The sequence below is a fragment of the Otolemur garnettii genome, unplaced genomic scaffold, assembly GCF_000181295.1.
Source record: "Otolemur garnettii isolate 467f Iridium unplaced genomic scaffold, OtoGar3 scaffold00066, whole genome shotgun sequence".
NCBI classification, from domain to species: domain Eukaryota; kingdom Metazoa; phylum Chordata; class Mammalia; order Primates; family Galagidae; genus Otolemur; species Otolemur garnettii.
Window position 1 is genome coordinate 1929648 of NW_003852461.1, and position 21919 is coordinate 1951566.

Sequence of the window (21919 nt, forward strand, 5' to 3'; positions counted from 1 at the left end):
CTCTTGCCCTTTGCCTGTGTCCAGCATCCCACTGGCCACCTCTGCTCTGTAGGGCTACAGGGCTTCCACCCCGAGAGGCAGACCTGGGGCAACAGTCTTCCAAGAAACACCAACGCCAAGGGCCCCAGTCACATTCTTCCTCACTGCTGGTAACTCCCTGTATTGGCCAACGGCTTCCACTGCAAATGACGGAAGGGGTGGCAGGAGTGAGAACCAGGGGCATGGTACTGATGAAACCTAAGCAGGCTATGGAGGGGACGCAGGAGGTAAGGGGCTCCCAAGAGCTGCTAAGAGGCTGATATGGAGGACTATGCGCCCTGGGGAGGAAGGACTGAAGTCAGGGTGAGGGAGCATGGTGGTAAAGAGAGCAGGGATGGGCACAGGGCAAACACTTGCCAGTGAAACTGCAGAGACAATGAATATGGACAAAGGGACAAAGGCACCTGGGCGCGGTGCAACCACTTAGTCTGAGGCAGGGGGAGCGCTTGAGGCCAGAGTTCAAGACCAGCCTGAGCAAGAACAAAACCCCATCTCTACTAAAAATAGAAAAATTAGCCAGGCATTATGGTGGGTGTCTATAGCCCCAGCTATGTGGGAGGCTGAGGCAAGAGGATCACTTGAGCCCAGGAGTCTGAGGTTGCTGTGAGGATGCCATTGCACTCTAGCCCAAAAGACAGAGCAAGACACTCTCAAAATAAAATGAACAAAGGAACAAAGGCTAGTATGAGCCAACCTTTTTAAAAGGCCAAAGAGCAAATATTTTAGGCATTGCAAAATATAGTCTGTCACAGCTACTCACCTCTGCCACATGGAACACCCACAGACAATACACAAATGAGCAGGTGTGGCCAGCTCCAGTAAGACCTCATCTACAGAAACAGGCCAGTCTCAACTCTCACACTTGCTCCCCACCGGCCCGAAGTGCCACCCTCTGCTCTAAGGGGTAACATAAGAGTCAGTGACCAAGGGCATATAATTGATTAGGTCACAGGAAAATGAAGAGAGGAGTTCAGGGAGCTGGGAGGCCAGGCGGGGGAGGACCGTCTCTGTGGGCATTGAGTCACAGTGTTGAAGTTGAAGGGTGTGATAGTGATCTAGGCTCTGCTGAGAGGACTGGAGGTGGGGGGGTAGTGATCCAGGATCCAGGGAGGGGAGCTGGGGCTGCTGGGTGGGTGGGGTTCTTGGGCACGTGCTACAAAGTCGCTGAAGGTGATTTTTGTCCCGGGGTCAGAACAGGATAGAGGCAGTACTGTGGGGCTAGGAGGACCCACTTTACCTCCCCTGTCCCCTTGGCAGGAGGGTTTTGGGGAGAACATGAGCCACTAGAGAGAGCTGCAGGGGACAGCCAGGTTCCAGTTAAGAACAAAGAGGGGCACAGCTTGTGCAGAGAAGAGTGAAGACAGATCTTCCTCTGGCTAAGACCAAGGTTGATCTCTGTCCTTACTTCCCTTGGCAGCATTTGGCACAGTTGTTGGTCTTCCTTCCCGTGGCTCCTGGGACACCACATTTCCTGGGTTGCCCCCCTACTCTGACTGGTGGCACAGGCCCCTCTCCGCGGCTGGCTCCTCTTCCCCTATCCTGTAGGTGTATTTTCCTGGGTTGCCCCCCTACTCTGACTGGTGGCATGGTCCCCTCTCCGTGGCTGGCTCCTCTTCCCCTCACCTGCAGGGGTCCCTGGGACACCACATTTTCCTGGGTTGCCCCCCTACTCTGACAGGTGGCAGGGTCCCCTGGTCCCCTGGTCCCCTCTCCGCGGCCGGCTCCTCTTCCCCTCACCTGCAGGTGCCCCAGGGCTGGGCTCTCACACCTCTTTTCTTCTCATCTGCCTCCCGGCTTTGCATAACATTTCCCTGCCACTGCCACATTTGTATGTGCAGCCCCAGCCCCTCCTGCGGCCCTGAAGTCCTGACACACACAGTCAGCTGCCTGCCTACCTGGACATCCAGAAGCCTCTCAGGCCTTCCCGGGTCCCAGCCCCATGTTTCCCATGACTGTCAAGGGTGCCTCTGTTCACCCAGCCCCATGGGCCCTGAGCCTTGGAATCACACCCATGGCCAATCTGCCTGGAAATCCTGTTGACTGGTTCGTCCTCCCAGCAGCTCTCAGACCTGACATTTCTCTCCTTCTCCACTGCTGCTGCCTCAGACAACAGAAATCCTTCTCCTGCCCTCCCATCCACTCTTCCCACCCCCACCACCATCCATTCCCAGTCTAGCTGCCAATGTTATTCTTTCAAAGCAAACATCAGGCCATGCCCCTTTCCTGCTCAAAACCCTCACTGGCTTCTTGCCCCACTCCGAAGAAAACATAAAGTCCTTCCTGACCTACAAAGAGGCACAACATCGAGTCCCGGCTGCTGTTTGCCCCCACTTCCCACCACGGCTCTAGGCAGCAGCTTTCTTGCTGTTCTCCAACACACACAACCTTCTGGGACAACGAAAGCTCTATGCAAAGAATGGAGTTTGACACTTACCTCACTGCAGATGTAAAAATTAACTCAACACATCAACAACCTAAATATAGAACTTTTTTCTTTTTTTGAGACAGAGTCTCACTCTGTCACCTTGGGTAGAGTATGGTATCATTATAGATCACAGCTCACAGCAACCCCAAATTCTTAGGCTCAAGCAATCCTCTTGCCTCAGCCTTCCCAGGAGCTGGGACTACAAGGGCCACCACAATACCTCACTCGTTTTTGTATTTTTAGTAGAGACGGATCTCACTCTTGCTCAGGCTGGTCTTGAACTCCTGAGCTCAAGTAATCCTTTCACTTCAGACCCTCAGAATGCTAGGATTACAGGTGTGAGCCACCATGCCTGGCTTATAGCACAGCTTCTGTAAGTTGACCGCCCAAAGGACTATAACAAACTGGTCAATATGTGGAGGTGGTCAACATAAGGAACTAGGCTCACTGTACTGACACATAAATGTAGTTCATGTCTGGTCTACGAAAATTAAAGTCAACTTAAGGAGGTGGTTGATATAGAAAGGTGGTCAACTACAGAGGTTCTACCGTATTTGAAAGTCATGTATCTAATAAGGGTTTACTATCCAGAATATACAAAGAACTCTTACATTTCAACAAGACAAACAACCCCATTTAAAAGAGGGCTAGAAGGGGGAGCTTGTGGCTCAGTGGGTAGGGTGCCAGCCCCATATACCAAGGGTGGTGGGTTCAAACCCAGCCCCGGCCAGCTAAAACAGCAGTAGCAACTGCAACAAAAAATAACCGGGTGTTGTGGGTGGGCACCTATAGTCCCAGATACTGGGGAGGCTGAGGTAAGAGAATCATGTAAGCCCAGGAGTTGGAGGTTGCTATGAGCTGTGGCGCTACGGCACTCTACCGAGGGCGATAAAGTAAGACTCTGTCTCAAAAATAAATAGATAAATAAATAAACAAATGAATAAACGGGGGCCAAGGACTTAATAGACACTTTCTGATAGAAGATACACAAATGGCCGACTAGCTCGTAACAAAAGGCTCAACATCATTGGTCATTAGGAAAATGCAAGTCAAAACCAGTGAGATACGACTTCACACCCAGTAGTGTAGCTATCATCATAATAATAATTAAAAATCAGATAATAACAAGTGGTGAGGATGTAGAGAAACTGGAACGCTTGTACGCTGCTGGTGGGAACGTGAAACAGCACTGCCCGTGTGGAAAGCAGCTGGGCAGTTCCTTGCTAAGTTAGGCAGAATTGGCATATGATCCAGCAATTCCCCTCCTAGGTATATATCCCGAAGAACTGAAGACAAGTATTCAAACAAATACTTGCACATAGAGAAGTTCACGGAAAGACTGTTCTTAGGAGCCAAAAGGTTGAAAACAACCCACATGTCCAACAGATGAGTGGAAAACCTAAATGTGGTTTAGCTGTACAGCGGCATACGGCCCGTCCATACAAAGGAGATGAAATACGGATGCACGAAACTATCATGCTATGTGGAAGAAGCCAGCCACACAAGGCACATTGTATGATTCCATCTGCATGAATTATCAGAATAGTAAATTCATAGACACAGAAAGCAAACTGGTGTTTGCCACAGGTGCAGCAAGGGGGGGATAGGGAGTGACTGCTTAGTGGGTCTGGGGTTCCCTTTAGGGTGATGAAAATGTTTTGAAAATAGATAGAGGGGTAGTTGTTTATTGTAGATGTCTAAATTCCTCTGAACTGCACGTTAGACTGGCTCATTTTACATTAGCCCATTTCAAGCCGTGGGCTTTGGCTGGTCCTCTGCCTGTGCAGGCTCCCCCAGAGTTGCGTGGCCTGCCCTCCCTGTGTTCAGGTCCCTGTTCGCAAGTCATCTCCTGTGGGGTCTTTCTTGACATCACTCCTGCCCCCCAATTTAAAATGTCACTGCTTCCCACCTGTCCACCTCCCTTAGGCCCCCAATTGACAATAGCAAATTCTTGCTCACCCGCCAAGGCCAAGCTTGTCTGCTACCTCAGGCCCTAGACAGAACTAGCCAAGTCCTCCTCTGGTCTCCATGCCCTTTACAGTGCGGGGATCTGTGTGCTTGGCTAGATCAACCACTCCTCAAGGACAGAACAAGTGCCTGCCCAGTGGCTCACTCCCCAGCACTAAGCAAACGCTTGGTAAGGAAGTGACTTGTGTTGCTGCTTAAGGCAGCGTTTCAGTTCCTTTGGACAAAGCCACTCTTTTTTTTTCCCTTAAGAGACAGAGAGTGTGGCCATGAAGTTAACTGTCCTGGCTCCCTGCCGGCTGGCCGGGAGGAGCAGGACTCCGGGAAACCCAAGCCTCACCTGGAGCTCCCAGAAGATGCTGCGCGTGTGGCGGTGGTAGTAGTGTCTCAAGGGGATGTACTCCAGGCCCTCCTGGTTGGTCTTCAGGTAATTCTCCACGTGCTTGAAGAACCACGGCTTGTAGTAATTGCCAATGCTATTCAGCTGGAATGACAAGAGGGCATTGTGATCAGCCTGCAGACAAGCGCCCGATGCCATCAGGGCGTAACAGTGATACCTGGCTTCTGTTCAGAGCTTCTGGCCTTTTCAAAGCCCTTTCACGTCTGTTACCACCTGTGGGATGTGTGAAGTCTGGGTAAGGTTAGCACAGTGGGTATTTGCTAGCAGAGTGCAGAAGCTCAAAGAGGTTAAGTGCTATGCCCAGAGCTAAACAGCAATTCCCTGATCATAAATCAGTGACCCCATCCTAGCCTGCTGCTCCCTGACGGCAGGCACATGTACAAATGTTTAAGTGTCTGCCACGATGTCATGCTCCGTGCAGGGGACTCCTTCTCTCTCCCGTCCTCCACCAGCCAGCGTTGGCACAAGCACAGAGCATGGGTTATCCCCCCACTGCCGCCCAGGGCCCATGATGCTGCTTGGCTGAGTCACTTGCCCTCCCGTCCTTGGGCCAAGCTCCACAGGCCTCTGGCAACACACTTGCCTTGGACAGCCTCGTCGTCTGGAGGGAACTCACAAGAGTAAACCCACACGTCTCCCTGGCATTGGACCCCATGGGCTCCAATGCCCAAATGTTATATGGAGCTAGTGTCTTCTATGATCCTAAATGGTCGGGTCTTCACTTGCCATGTGCCCTGGGATGACTGAGCACATGTTCTCTGGGATAGGCAGGGGCATTCTGAAAAGAGCACAGGCTCCAGGGTTAGGCAGCCAGGACCAAAGTCTGGCCCAGTCCCCACTAGCTGTGTGACCTTGGGCAGGTCACTCTCTGAGCCTATTTCTTCGCATATAAAATGACAATAAAATACATACTGTATAGAAGTTTTCTGTGCCTATTGAAAATTATACATACATCCACACAGTTTTATAAAAACAGGACCATCCTGTACAAAGCCCATTAATTTGTCTTTTCCTCTGACAGTGCACTTGGCCGACCTAGGGCAGGCTGGTTAGTCAGACTTTCTGAGCCTCATTTTCTGTATAGGAAAAATAGAGACATTGCTACCCCCGGAGGTTTGGGGAAGATTGAAGAAGATAACGTAGATGGTGCCTGGCATGGCACCTACCCAAAGTGGGCACAGCATTGGCCCTGCCTCTCACTGGCCCACACGGTTCCCCATCCCTTTGCCAGCCCACTCTGCCCTACAGCCGGGCCATCCTGCCCTCCACTGGTCTCCAGCACCTGCAGCTACGTGCAGCCCGTCTAGTGTGACTCCCTGCTGCTAGGAGGCTTCCCTGCAGTGTGGAAGCTGGGGCAAAAGACCCCCACACACTGGTCTCTGCCTGCTAATGTGAGGGAAGGTGAAACCCAACAGGAAACAGAGCAACCCGATCTAACCCCAGGTGAGGCCTGGCACACACCTGGCTGTGGCACTACCTGCATGATGAAGGCAAGACTTGCAGGTACCTGGATACAGGTGTTCCTGGTGTTTACTGATGTGGGAGGAGCAGTTCCTGCCAGAAATGCCAGCTAAGGAGGCCGAGAGCTGAAGGTGCAGCCCTCACACTGTGATAGCAAGCCACTTCCGGTCTCGGCACCTCCCTGCATGATAAGGGTCCGGCTGCCTCTGTCTGGGGTTGTCGTGAGCCTTACACTGTTCAGTGCCTACACAGGGCCCATCGCAGAGCATGGCACACATGGACAAATTGCTAAGCAGCCTTCTAACCAGGAATGTTCGCAAGAAATGCTCCTAAACCGTCACGTATCTCATGGCATTGATCACTTTCCTGCCCCAGCTCTGTTCCCACTGGGTGTCAGGGTCTTGCCCCACGGCCTTTTGGGGCTCAGTCCCCCTGCTACTGATTCTAGGATAGCCTCTCTGTAAGGCCCTCTGGTCCTTGGTTATCTCCTTGGAAAATAAGGGAACCAAGTGACATTTTAAAATCTGTACAGGCTCAGCGCCTGTGGCTCAAGCAGCTAAGGCGCCAGCCACATACACCTAAGGTGGCGGGTTCAAATCCCCAGCCCGGGCCCGCCAAACAATGATGCCTGCAACCAAAAAATGGCCGGGCGCGGGCGCCTGTGGTCCCAGCTACTTAGGAAGCAGAGGCAGGAGACTCGCTTGAGCCCAGGAGTTGGAGGTTGCTCTGAGCTGTGACGCCATGGCACTCTACCCAGGGGGATAGCTTGAGGCTCTGTCTCAAAAAAAAAAAAAAAATCTGTACAAACCCTTCTGCTCAATAATAACCTTGGATGGTATCTAATACATCAAACAGATGGCAGCAAAGGGCTTTGGGCACAGTGGGTGTGGCGCCTCCCCTCAGTCCCCTCCCTTGGCCTTACTATCGCTGACGACCTCTAAAGCAACACCGTGGAGCAGACCTCTAGTCTAGGCATCCTTGCTAAGTGACCAGGTGCTAGATGATACATGCTTACGGGCTCTGGCCTGGGTCAGGCAGAGCTGGGGAGTACCATGGGGACTCAGTATCCAGTGCTGCCACCACTGCTCTAGGACCCCATCCTCCAGCACTCAACAGTGTTCCAGAGGAAGCAATGTTTACGGACAATGCTAAATTCTAGGTGCTGATATGTCTTAGAGACCTGGCACTGAACCTGGAGTCAGAGACCAGGATTTAAGTATGCTCTGTCCCAGCTGGGCCCCTAGCAGGTTATACCAAATGCTTTTCTGGCCCTTTCCAGTTTTGGAAAGATTTAAAGTATATAGGTATAGATAAGGCCCTTAAGAGGTACTATCCTTTGATCTACCAATTCCAGTTTAAGATATTATTCAAGTTACAGACAAAAGATGTTCGGTGATCTGTTAATTAAAATAATGAAAAAAATAGAAGCAACTTAAATTTCCAACTATGGGGCAGTGGTGGGGCATTCACTCAATGCAATGTTCAGATGCCCATGAAGGCTGCAGGTGATGGAGACAGTATAACATGGAGAAATGCTTATTACACAGAACTAGAAAGACACACTTGAACTGGGATCACAGCTGAATGGTAACAAGCCGAAAAACTCTGCAAAGGGATGCAAAACATTGCAAGTGATCCAGGAACTGCAAAATAAAACGAGATACTATTTTTAACCCTATCAGATTGGCAAAAATGAAAGAGTGATACTATCCACTGTTGGCAAGAACGTAGGGGAAAAGGCATTCTCACACACGACCACACGGGCAGGCGGAAGTGCTGCTCTTCGGGAGGGCTGTTCTGTTTTATCTAGCAAAGGTTAATGTTCTGAAACCTTTGGGTTAGAAATTCCATTTTTTAAAACTCAATCTTACACAAAAGGGCAAGGACAGATGGAAGAGAATCTTCAATGCAACCTACTTGGTGAGAGCAACAATTTAAGCAACATAAATGTTCACCAGCAAGTAATGCGTTAAGCCCAGTATTACAGGCACCAGTGCGGTGTGATGAATGATGGGGGCACACACATGCACACACAGAAATGGTCTCAAAGAACGTACACTGAACTGTTACAGCGGTTTCCCTGGGTGTAAGACATACACTTGAACTTTGTGGACTCTAACATTGCTCTGCTACTTTTGCAATTAAAAAACTTAAAAACTGGCCAGGCGAGGTGGCTCACACCTGTAATCCTGGCACTGTGGGACACCGAGGTGGGTGGCCTGCCTGAGCTCAGGAGTTCGAGACCAGCCTGACCAAGAACGAGACCCCACCTCTACTAAAAACAGAAAAACTAGGAGTGCCAGCTCACATGCTGCCTGCCAGGAGTGTCATCTGAGCGGTCCAGACGAGCTGGCCTTGGGAAAGTATCAAGATGCCTTTGGCTAGAGAGATTTACTACATCCGTCCTTGGAAGAGGAAAAGAAAAAATATAAAAAGAAACGCCTAGTTCAAAGTCCAAACTCTTATTGTATGGATGTAAAATGGCCAGGTTGCTACAAGGTTACCATAGCTTTCAGCCTTGCTCAGACAGGGGTTCTTTGTGTGGGTTGTTCAACAGTGCTGTGCCAGCCTACAGGGGAAAGGACGGACTCACAGAAGGGTGTTCATTTAGAAGCAAAGCAAGCAACACTAATGATCTACACAACTTTCTGAAGTGGTGATATCTCACAGAAAGCCTTATTGTAAGTTCAGTAATTCTAGTTCATCTACTAAGAGAATTAAGTTTGATTTTGTAAGGTATACAATAGCAATCTCCTATTTTGATGTCAGTCTTTTAATAAAGTTTTGATTATGGGCAAAAAAATAAATAAAAATAGGAAAATTAGCCTGGTATTGTGGCAGGCGCCTATAGTCCCAGGTACTCAAGAGGCTGAGGCAAGAGGATCTCTTGAGCCCAAGAGTTTGAGGCTGCTGTGAGCTATGATAACTCAGGATGACAGAGTGAGAATTAGTCTCAAAATAAATAAATAAATAATTTTTAAAAAGTAAAAACTTAATCTATGCACAGAAAAAGAAAAGAAATAGTCTTCTCTGAATATCCATAGGGGATTGTTTCCCAGAACTCCCCAAATCCAAGGATGCTCAGTCCCTTACATAAAATGGCATAGTATTTGAATATAAGCTACATGTGTCCTCCCCTGTACTTTGAGTCTTCTCTAGCTTACTTATAATGTAAATGTTTGCATTTACAGTGTAAAAGTTTTGTTTTTTTTTTTTGAGACAGAGTCTCACTTTGTCACCCTTGATAGAGTGCCATGGCATCACAGCTCACAGCAACCTCAAACTCCTAGTCTTAAGCTATCCTCTTGCCTCAGCCTCCCGAGTAGCAGGGACTACAGGCCCCCACCACAGTGCTAGGCTATTCTTAGAGATGGGGGTCTAACTCTTGCTCAGGTTGGTCTTGAACTCCTGAGCTCAAGCAATACACCCACCTCAGCTTCCCAAGTGCTGGGGTCACAGGCGTGAGCCACCAGCCTGGCCTGTGTAATAGTTCTTATACTGTATTGCTCAGGAAATAATGACAAGGGAAAAAGGTCTGTCCATGTTCAGCACAGATGCAACCATCCATCCCAGCCCTGAATTTTTTTTTTTTTGAGACAGAGACTCAAGCTGTCCCCCTGGGTAGAGTGCCGTGGCATCACAGTTCATAGCAACCTCCAGCTCCTGGGCTCAAGCGATTCTCCTGCCTCCGCCTCCCAAGTAGCTGGGACCACAGGTGCCCACCACAATTCCCGGCTATTTTTTGGTTGCAGCTATTATTGTTTGGTGGGCCTGAGCTGGATTCAAACCCACAAGCTCAGGTGTACATGGCTGGCACCATAGCCACTTGAGCCACTTGAGCCCTGAATATTTTTGATCTGTGCTTGGTTGAAACCATGGATGTGGAGGCCACAGATATAGAGGGCTTACTATATACCAAATACATCAGCAACAGCTGGCTTTGGTCATGTTTATGGGGTGGGGGGGGGACTTTTCTTTCCTTTTATTCATTTATACCAGTGATTGTCAATTTGTGTGCTGTGAGAGGATCTTAGATGTGCTGTAAGTATTTGTAAAGATCATTAATTGAATCATTTTTAAAGGAAGTTCAAAGCACAGTAAGTATAGTCTTTATTTTACTCTTATTTTGATCAACATAATTTAAGTGTGCTGAGAAGTTTAACTGTAGGTTCAAGTGTGCTGTGAGATAAAGAAGGTTGAAAAACACTGTCTTTCAAGTCTCTTATAATCACAAATCCTATTAAAAATTACACGGTGTACGTGGAAGGAGTGTCAGTCTGGATCCTGAGGCATCAAATCGGTTACTCAGATCCTGGTTTCTCCCACCTTGTGGGAGTTTACATTAGCTCCTGAAGCCTCGGTTCCTAATGGGGTTGCTGTGAGCGCCAAAGATTACACCTATCAAGGGACCAGCCCGTTCCCAGCAGGTAGCAGGGCCAGAGTAAACAGAAGCTTTCATCACTGTCTCTGGTAGGGGATCCTGTTGCCTGTACCCCGGGTGGGCTAGGCTAGCCCAGGGAGCAGCCTTGAAGAGCTGGCTGGGGTAGGGGACCAGCCTCAGTCCCAGAAACCCCCTCGGCCTTCTTTGTCCCTGGTCTTGGTCTGAAGCAGCTGCCCCCGGCCTACCTTGCTAGGCTCTGCCTCATCTGTCATGACGCCCGTCATGATGACGGCTTCGTCCAGGGAGTAGAGCAGCCCTTCCACAAAGTGGTTCTCCAGCCGCTGGGACTCGTGGGTGAACTTGTCACAGATGGCCTCCAGGCCCCGCACTGGCTCAAATCGTAGCTTGACGTACTTCTTGGCAGGGATGATGCGGATCTCGGCAGCCACCAGGAAGCCCAGAGTCCCACAGGACCAAGGCACAGCATAGAACAGGTCTGAGTTTTCAGTCTGAGAGACAGAAGTGACACATGCTGAGAGCTGGAGCCCCAGACCCCACGTTGTGGGAGAAAAACTGGGGCCTGGCTAAATCCCTGATCTGTCACTATCTGGTGTAAACCCACCCAATGAACATTACAGACCACACTTCGTGGGTCTCTACAGCTTCCTTATGGCATTTACCTAATAAGGCCTCTGTCTCAGGGGTGCTTGTTCAGTGAGCATCCTCCATCCTGGGCCTGCCCCTGAACCACAGGCTACCCAGGAAGGCCATGACCAGCAGTGCCCAAAGACCCACAATTGGGGGACTAAGGAGCAGGGTTCCAAGGCGAGGCCAAGAGCTGAGACCTTATTCTGAGTCACGGTAGCCAGGGAACACTTAAATGCCACCTTTCTGAGCCATTACTAACATTCACAGGACAGGTGCAGTGGCTCACACCTGTAATCCTAGCACTCTGGGAGACTGAGGTGAGTGGACTGTTTGAGCTCAGGGGTTCGAGACCAGCCTGAGCACAAGTGACACCCTATCTCTACTAAAAACAGAAAAACTACCCAGGCATTATGGTGGGAACCTATAGTATCAGCTACTCAGGAGGGTGAGTTAGGAGGATCGTTTGCTTAAGTCCAGGAGTTTGAGGTTGCTGTGGGCTGTGATACCATGGACTCTACCCAGGGCAACAGAGTGAGACTCTTGTCTCAAACAAAACAAAACATAACAACCCCCAAACATTTATAAAGCCTTTCCTAGTCCACTGGAATGTGGAATTCACCCCCTTAAACCTCCTCCCACTGACAAAGCCCAGGGAGAGTAGTAACACCCCTGATGACAGGTAAGGAAAGTGAGTCTCCAGGAGACCTGACTCAGCCAAGGCTTCCCAGAAAGCCAGCTCAGCAAATCTGGGGCTCAGACAAGATCACCTACCTCCCAACACCGCCCCTGGCTCCACACACCCGTACCTAACATTGTCATTTTCTTGTTATAACATCTGTCTCAAGACAGACAACTGACTTTTCCTTTGGCCACTCTAATTTATTTGATTCTAATAAAGTTCTTTTTGAAAATGTCTTCTCTCATCTTGCCTTTACCAAGAGGACAGCCCTGTGCAGGCTCCCTAACCCTGAACGCTTTTGGTTGTGGGCATGGTGGACGCAGCAGGACAGCTCTGCAGCAGGCTGGCAGAAGCCTCTGGGACAGAACTGGGCCCACAACTCCCCTTCTGGGCCACCAGCTAATCACACGGTTCTGACTCCAGGGCACCCGTTCTGTGCATGGCTCTACTTGAGGGGGTCCACACAGCCTGACACACCTGCTGACTCCTCCTGACATTTGTCAGGTGAGGCACGTGGGCCCCAGAGAAGGGAGAGGATTTACGATTGTTCTGTCCCCTCTCTCTGCTGATAACAAACAGGTTAGAAGATAGGGAGACACGCTGAGCTGATGGGAGTCTGAGAGGGGTAACTCTCATCTAAGACCAGAGCCCCCAAACTGGGAGTCTCTCCCTGGGCTCTCTTCTGTAAGGCCAGTTAACTGTTTTTTTTTTTTTTTGCAGTTTTGGCCAAGGCCAAGCTCAAACCTGCCACCCCTGGTATATGGGGCTGGCACCCTGCTCCTTCAGCCACAGGCGCCGCCCAAGGCCGGTTAACTTTTTAAAAAATATTTACAAGGAGTACATTCTAAAATAATGATTAAAAGTACATGATAGTAAATCCATAAACGGGTCACATACTCCCTTATTACCCAGTATTATGTGCTGTACATAGTTGCACGTGCCGTATTTTATATGATTAGCAGCGTGGTGGGCTCGTCGACAACAGCTTTTCTGGGGTCTCTCTGAAATACCTACTTCAAAAGCATTGAACTGCCCTTCCCATCCCAGGTGCCCCTCACACATGCTAGGACAGATCTGAGGTTGCTGAAAGTTTCAATCCCTCCTCAGGTAAAAGGCCTTAAATGTTTGTCTCCCAGCTTGGTGGTAGGACTGCCTTTTATCTTCCAAACTGCCCCATCAATCGCTTTCAGTTATATAGTTACGCGCTGTGTGAAGTTGTCAGACTCAAAACAGACTCATTCAGGCCAAGAAAACCCTGACAAATAGAGCTGGGGAAGGCCCCGAAGACGGGTGCTCTTTACATTTAATGTGCCTGATAACGAAAGACTCTACACAAATCACACCCGCGGCCAGGTGTGGAGGCTCACCCCTGTAACCTAGCACTCTGGGAGGCCAAGGCGGGAGGATCCCTTGAGCTCAGGAGGGCAAGACCATCCTAAGCAAAGTGAGACCCCATCTCTACTAAAGATAGAAAAATTAGCCAGGAACCATGTAGGTACCTGTAGTTCCAGCTACTTGGGAGGCTGAGGCAAGAGGATTGTTTAAGCCCAGGAGTTTGAGGTTGCTGTGATATGGGCTGACACCAGGCACTCTAGTCTGGGCAACAGAGCGAGACTCTGTCTCAAACAAAACAAAACAAAACAAACCCCAGCAATATTGCACAAAGGTCATCACAACCTTACACAAAAACTATTTCTACAAGGACATCTGCCTAGCAACTGCCCGCCCCACCTTGGACTGGCATCTCCCTTGTTATTAATCTTTGTAGCCATGGGTAATTACCTTAAAACAATCACATAATCCTCCTAATTTTTCCTTTGTCTCCTTTTACTTGCCTGAATATGCACATAGTTTACCATGGCATGTGAATCCCATTACAATGCTCTATTTCTAAATAAATATCTTTTCTTTTAGAGAGCCCCTCTGTTAGGCTGACAACCACATAATATCATTTGGGTCAATGATGAATCCCATCGACGATGGTCCCACTCATTGGGGACCCACAACACATTGTAAACAAACCTACTGCACCTCTAATCATATAAAGTACTGCACATACAACCGTGTACAGTACATAATACGTGATAATAAAGGACTGGGTCACGCTGGGTTTATGTATTTACTATCCTATACTTTTTTTTTAAAGACAGTCTCACTCTGTCACCCAGGCTAGAGTGCTGTGGCCTCAATCTAGTTTACTGCAATCTGAAATTCCCAGGCTCACATGATCCTCCTGTCTCAGCCTCCTGATAGCTGGGGAGCCCTCCACCACACCCCGCTAATTTTTTTTTTTTTTTGGCCGGGGCTGGGTTTGAACCTGCCACCTCTGGTATATGGTGACAGCGCCCTACTCCTCTGAGCCATAGGCGCTGCCCTGGTTAGTTTTTCTTTGAGACAAGTCTCACTATGTCACTCTCAGTAGAGTGCCGTGGTGTCACAGCTCACAGCAACCTCAAACTCTTGGGCTAAAGCGATTCTCTTGCCTCAGCCTCCCAAGTAGCTGGGACTAAAGACGCCCACCACAATACCCAGCTATTTTTTTGATGCAATTTGGCCCAGGCTGGGTTCAAACCTGCCAACTTCTGTGTATGGGGCTGGCACCGTAACCACTGTGCTACGGGTGCTGAGCCATAATTTTTCTCTTTTTAGTAAAGACAGGGTCTCATTCTTGCTCAGGCTGGTCTTGTCTGAGTTCAAGAAATCCTTTCACCTTGGCCTCCCAGAGTGTTAGGATTACAGGTGTGGGCCATCATGCCCAGCCAGTATCCTATACTTTTAATCTTTAATTTTAGAGTATATTCTTTCTACTTATTAAAAAAAAAAAAAGTTAATGGTAAAACAGCCTCAGGCAGGCCCCTTGGGATGTGTTCCAGAAAAGAGCATTGTGAGGCTAGCAGATGACAGCTCCAAGCTCCTGAAGCTTCCAGCGGGATAAGATGTGGAGGTGGGAGACAGTGATACTGATGATCCTGATCCTGTGTAGGCCTAAGCTCATGTGTGTTTAGTTTGTAACAAGAGAAGTTTAAAAGGTACAAAAATTAAAAACAGTTTTAATAGAGAAAAGCTTCAGACTAAGGACATAAAGAAAATATTTTTGTTGGGCTGTACAATGTGTTTGTGGTTTAAGTGTTATTACAAAAGAGTTTTCAAAAAGTTTATAAAGTAAAGAAGTTACAATAACTTAAGGTTAATTTTTTACAAAAGAAAGAAAAACAGTTTCTGTAAATTTAGTGTAGCCTAAGTGTACAGTGTTCTTGAAGTCTACAGCAGTGCAGTCGAGCCCCGGGCCTTCCCACTCACTCACCGCTCACTCTGACTCACCCAGAGAACTTCCAGTCCTGTAAGCTCTATTCTATACTGCAAGTGCCCTATACAAGTATACCATTTTTTATGTTTTCTTTTTTTTTTTTTAAATTGAGACAGTCTCACTTTGTCACCCTCAGTAGAGTGCCATGGCATCATAGCTCACAGCAACCTCAAACTCTTGGGCTCAAGTGATTCTCTTGCCTCAGCCTCTCTAGTAGCTGGGACTAAGCATGTGGCTGGCGCCCTAACTACTGAGCTATGAGTGAGCACCTAGCCACGTTTTTTTTTAATCCTATTTTCTTTTCTCTTATACAGATTCACTATGTTATGTTGCTCAGATAGATCTCCAACCCTTGGCCTCAAGTAATCCTCCCACCTCTGCCTCCCAAAGTGCTGGGATAACAGGTCTAAGTCACCAGTCTGGGCTCCATTTTAAAAATCTTTTACATATGGCTTGGCACCCGTAGCACAGTGGTTACAGTGCCAACCACATGCACCATGGCTGGTGGGTTCAAACTTGACACAGGGCAGCTAAACAACAATGACAACTGCAACAACAACAACAAAAAAATAGCCGGGCATTGTGGCAGGTGTCTGTAGTCCCAGTTACTTGGGAGGCTGAGGCAAGAGAATCACTTGAGCCCAAGTTTGAGGTTGCTGTGAGCTGTGACACCACAGCACTCTACTGAGGGTGACATAGTGAGATTGTGTCTCAAAAAAAAAAAATCTTTTACATGTGCACTATATTTTTACTATACCTTTTGTATGTTTGTTTATTTATTTTTGAGACAGAGTCTCACCTTGGTAGAGTGCCTTGGCATCACAGCTCACAGCGACCTCAAACTCTTGAGCGATTCTCTTGAGCTGGGACTACAGGCATCCGCCACAATGCTTGGCTATTTCTTTGTTGTAGTAGCCATTTTGTTTGGCAGGCCCAGGCTGGGTTCGAACCCACCAGTCCTGGTCTATGCGGCTGGCGCCCCAGCTGCTAAGCTATAGGTGCTGAGCCCTTTTGTATCTGTGTATGTTTAGATACACAAATACTTAGCATTGTGGTAGAATTCTGTATAGTATGTACCACACGGAAGTGCAGCCTACAGCAGTAAGCTCTACCACACAGCCTAGGTGAGCAGTGGGCCGTGCGTCTCGGTTTGCGTAAGCATGCTCTGATGTTCACACACACTGTCTAACATGTGTTTTTCAGAATGTATCCTTGTCATTAAGTGACACATGACTGTTCCTCACAAATTGTGTTACAGAGCTTTGATGCTGAGGCCTGACTTCCTCCAGAGAGGCAGTGTGGTGTACAAGGATCAAGGAGCCTGATTACTAGGGTTTGAGTCCAAGCTGTGTGGGATTAACTAGCTGTGTGACCTAAGGCAAGTTTATTAACTTCTCTGTGCTGTAGTTTCCTAAATGTAAAATGAGGATAACAGCAGTACCTACATCATAATGTTGTGCAGGATCGAAGGCTTTAGCAGATACGAAGCATTTACAACCTTGCCTAAATATACGAGGGGTTACATAAATTTTTACAAGTTATGATAGATACAGACCAAGACTGAGTAGGAATATTTGAAATGAAGCACCCCGCTGGGAGCCACCTCCTTGACCCCAGGATCCTTAACCCCCAGGGCAAACTGGAACCAATATCCCCCATCTCCCAACTCACCGGTGTGCACCGCACAAAGCTGCCGTCGGCCAGGACCAGCTCGTAGGCAGTGCAGATGTGTTGGAACAGGCCGTACTTGTGAGATGACGACTCTATGCCTGTGCCCATGATCAAGCCCCCTGCAGAGACACGTGTGTTAACCAGGGAGAGCTCCAGGGTAAAGAGCAGGGGGTGTCTGGAAGCTGGGGGATCTCCAGGCAAGGGAGGCATGACAGGCTGGCAGGAATGGGGCTGTTGACTGAGGGTAGATTTCCCACCTCTGTGGATCTGGAGAGCAGGAGAGAGGAGGAAGAGCTGAGATGGGAGGTTTGTTTTCAGAGGCAGGGGATGGATGGGAATACCCCATCAAGGGTGCTCACTCCCTCCCTCCCCTCTGGCCAGGCTCATCCTAGAAACCTACACACGTTCATTTTAAGAAAGACTTAAATGAAATAGCAGGTTGGAGGGGTAGCAGAAAGTTGCGTTCTGAAGTTGTTTCCCCTGGAGAATAAAAGGCTTTGGGGACCACGCAAGCTACAGGGGGAAAAGAGGCCAGACTTAATCCCTGAGTCTCCTGCCCAGAACTGAAGCAATGGATGCAAGTCACAGGGGAGCAGATTCAAGCCACAAATTAGAAAGTGTTATTATCTGATACAACTTGAGCAGCTCAGAAATGGAAGAATGGGCAGTGAACATCCCGGCATTGGAACAGGTAAGTAAAAGTCAGGGTGACTTCTTGTCACAGATGGAATAGTGGCAATTCCTGGATCAGACAGAAGGTGGTTAAGGCCCAGTAGCTGTGACCCGAGGGCCACCTGACTCTTCCTGCCCATTAACACAGAGTCCTCACCTACTGTGAGGTCATCAAGCTCGGGCAACACGGGCAGGGTCCAACCAATGGAGGTCAGCAGGGCAGTCACCTGACCCATGGTCACCAAGGGCTCCACACGGACTATCTGTGGATAGAAGAAAAGAGACACTGGGTCACAAAGAGATTGCCAGGCCTAGGAGGGGACTCCTGTACACAGAATATGTCATCTTAGAGCAGCGTAAACACCAATGCAGGGTTTCCAGTCTTTGCACGCTCTTTCTAGAACACCACACTGCCTTCAATTACAGTGAATGCAGTTTCTAGTTCTGAGTTAGCTAGAGTTTAATCTTACCCCTTCAAATATCTTTACACTTATTGCTTAGCTTATTTTTTTCTAGATTTTAAGAGAAATACTCGTTTAGTTGGAAGACATAGCAAAAATGAAGAAGAGAACAAAAGTTATCCCTCCTAGTTCTTTAGCGCTGCCTCTGTTAATAATGGAATGTATTCTCTTCGTTTTTTCTCATATCCATCTATATTGCTATTTTCTGTTTTGCTATAACACCCTCACACACACACAGTTTTCTGTCTTGCCTTTTTAAAATTTAACACTGTATTATAACCATCATCCCGTATCATTATATATTCTTAGAAAACATAATTTTTAATGCACACATTACTGTGCCATCCCATGGGCTTCTAGATAAGCTGCAGTAACAGGGACCAGATTTATCCTACTGCTTGAAAAAGAAGAGTTTCACTGGACATAAGCAATGAAAGTCGCTGGTCCCTGCGTGACAGGAACCAAACGTGGTGAGCTCTGCGAATGCCCAGCTAATGCCTGCAGTTAGGTGGTGTGGAGAGGGGAACCCAGGTGGGGCCTCTGGACTCTCTGAGTTGAGAAGACAGAGATAAAAACCCCAGAAGACCAAGTGAATAGATGAGTAGAGTCTGCAAGACAGAGTACTAGGAAGGAGAGAGTTGCACAGGGAGAAACTTTTTACAAATTACAAAGGGTGTCCCTTGACTATTCAATTCATCACTGGTTGGGGCATACAAAGAAGGCTGTTATCCACGGCTAAGGTCAGAGAAAGAACCACCAGAAAAGATAACAGGGCCTAGCACAGGCAGAAGATAGTGCCTGTTTGCATAAGCCATATTGGAAAAAACCTCACAATTTACAGGGCGTTGGGTAGAGTACTCAGAATGCTCTTGCCTCAGCAGTAGGAGATAAATTAACTAGAGATTAAATGCTGTCCTGGTCTTCCCCCACCCCACCCCCAAAACTCAAGATCCAATAGTTTCCAAATAACTTAGCTGCCTCCTAGAACAAAACTCAAAATTGACAGCAATACAAAAATACTATCGCATTGGTATTTCTGCATTCCATCACAATGTCAGAATCCAAAGTTCACCAGGCATGCAAGAAGACAGGAAAATCTGACCATAATGAGAAGAAAAATCAATCGAGTAAAAGAGACCAGAATTAACACAGGCATTAAAAGTAGCAGGCAGGAACATCAAATAGTTGTCATAACTATATTCTATATATTCAAAACTTTAAGCAGAAGCATTAAGAATGTATTATAAAGACCCAAGTCAAACTTCTAGAAATGAAAACCACAATGTCTAAAATGAAAAACACACTGGATGAGAGTAACAGCAAATAAGAAATTGTAGAAGAAAAGATTAGTAAACTAAAATACACAGCAACTACCTGAAATGAAACAGGAGAAAAAAGAATTTCATTTTATTTATTTATTTATTTTTTTGAGACAGAGTTTCATTATGTCGCCCTCGGTAGAGTGCCACGGAGTCACAGCTCACAGCAACCTCAAACTCTTGGGCTTGAGCAATTCTCTTGCCTCAGCCTCCCAAATAGCTGGGATTACAGGTGCCTGCCACAACACCTGGCTATTTTTTGTTACAGTTTGGCCAGGGCCAGGTTCAAACCTGCCACCCGGTATATGGGACCGGTGCCCTACACACTGAGCCACAGGCGCCGTCCAGACACATCTTATTTAGGTAACAGTCTGATCACACATGGTCCTCTCTAATAAGTCAAATGTAATCAGATGTTAAAGCTTGGTCTTCAAACATTATAGCCAATGATGCCATGCTTGCCTATGATCTCGCCGACATAAAACCACATCCACACCTCAGTGGCCACCATTCAGCGCAGCTGCCTTAACTGTGAGCTGTTCAAAGCTACCAGTTTGAGCACTATTCACTATTTTTTTCAGGCTCTGAAAAGCTCTAGGGATCTCAGCAGGGGTTGGAGGAACCAGCTCAACCTTGGCGAAGTACCAAAATGTGGCCAACTGAGGCTTCAAATAAGTCACAGCAGCATTCACCAGCATCGGGGCCTTCTCTGCGATGTTATGGACACATTGAGCCACAGTGCTAGGATCTTTAGCTATTTTTTTTATTGGACTGTTTGTTTTCTGGAGACAAGTCTTTCATCAGATACATGATTTGCAAATAGTTTATTCTGGTCTGTGGCTTGTCTTTTGAAAACTAGAAGTTTTTAATAAGTCCAATTTGTTAATTTCTTACTTTATACATTACGTTTTTTTTTTTTTTTTGAGACAGAGCCTCAAGCTGTCACCCTGGGTAGAGTGCCGTGGCATTACAGCTCACAGCAACCTCCAACTCCTGGGCTCAAGCGAGTCTCCTGCCTCAGCCTCCCAAGTAGCTGGGACTACAGGCGCCCGCCACAACGCCCGGCCATTTTTTGGTTGCAGCCATCATTGTTGTTTTGGCGGGTCCGGGCTGGGGATTCGAACCCGCCACCTTAGGTGTACGTGGCTGGCGCCCTAGCCGGGTGAGCTATAGGCGCCGAGCCATACATTACGTTTTGATGTCCTTAAGGAATCTTTTCTTGGCTCTGCTCCAAGAGCTGCAGACCAAGGAGGCTGAGGCAAGAGAATCGCCTAAGCCCAAGAGCTGGCAGTTGCTGTGAGCTGTGATGCCACAGCACTCTACCAAGGATGACAGAGTAAAACTCTGTCTCTGAAAAAAAAAAAGCAAAAGATCCGAACAAGCCTTAATAAATATATAAATGGCAAACATGCACAAAAAACAAGCCCAATATCATTAGTTACTAGGGAAATGCAAATTAAAACCACAATGAGAAACTACTACACACCCATTAGAATGGCTAGAATTAAGACTTATTGTGCCAGCTTAAGCTTATGATGATATGGAACAACTAAAACGTGCATACCGCTGGTGGGTAAAATGGTTAACCACTTTGAAAAGCAAGTTAAATGTGCAGCTACCACATGAGCTAGACATGCCACTTCTAAGTACTTGCCTACTTTATTTCTAATAGACTCCAAATTGGAAACAGCCAATATGAATAAACAGAGCTATCCACACTATGGAATACTACTCAACAGTGAAACAGAATGTGCTACTGATACACGCTTCAGTATGGAGAAATCTCAAAATAAGGACACTGGGTGACAAAGCTAGACAAAAATGTACTGTGTGATTCCAGTTACAGAGAACGCTAGATTCCAAGTAATTTATAGTGACAGCTACTTCTTGAAAGCTGGCTTAAGGAAAAAGGAAGTAGGCTTCAATGTAATTAAAGCCTGCCAACACCGAGAGATTATATCACTGTTTTATCCCAAAACGACAACACAATATCCAAAAATAGAGGAGCCAGTAAGGGTGGGATGTCCACTAATCTTTTCTTCTGCAATTTCATTTTGTTGTTATTGTGAGACCTTGGCTAAGTTATTTTATTTCTCTGTGCCTTTTCCTAAAAACACCTGTACTGATGTACACTCAGCATACGATAGACTGCACGCCTTAGAAGTGCATATGTACGCAACCGTGAAACCATTACCACAATCAAGACCATGAAAATACCCATCATGCCTTGGTAGTCCCTTCCTCAAAACCCTCCCTGCCTCTTTCCCCAGCATCCTTAGGCAAACAATGACCAGCTTTCCAGAAGTAGCTGGGCCAAAGATTTATCAAATGGCCCAACAATGATGATATATATATATATTTTTTTTGGAGACACATTCTCACTATGTTGCTCTCTGTAGAGTGCCATTAAATCACAGCTCACAGCAATTTCAGACTCTTTGGCTTGAGTGATTCTTTTGCCTCAGCCTCCCAAGTAGCTGAGACTATAGGC

The 21919-nt window shown here is 47.5% G+C and overlaps 1 protein-coding gene and 1 pseudogene across 1 annotated transcript in view; both read right to left on the minus strand.

The window, feature by feature from the left end:
* DHCR24 (24-dehydrocholesterol reductase) overlaps nt 1–21919 on the minus strand; it is a 33870-nt gene that overhangs the window by 7152 nt on the left and 4799 nt on the right. The window contains exons 3-6 of the mRNA XM_012807201.2: nt 17806–17911; nt 16977–17095; nt 10917–11180; nt 4770–4913 (exon numbers count right to left, since the gene is read on the minus strand). Coding sequence (XP_012662655.1) covers nt 4770–4913; nt 10917–11180; nt 16977–17095; nt 17806–17911 — 633 coding nt within the window. The remainder of the gene's footprint in view (nt 1–4769; nt 4914–10916; nt 11181–16976; nt 17096–17805; nt 17912–21919) is intronic.
* Nucleotides 19773–21919, minus strand: part of LOC105887307 — a 2421-nt pseudogene continuing 274 nt past the window's right edge.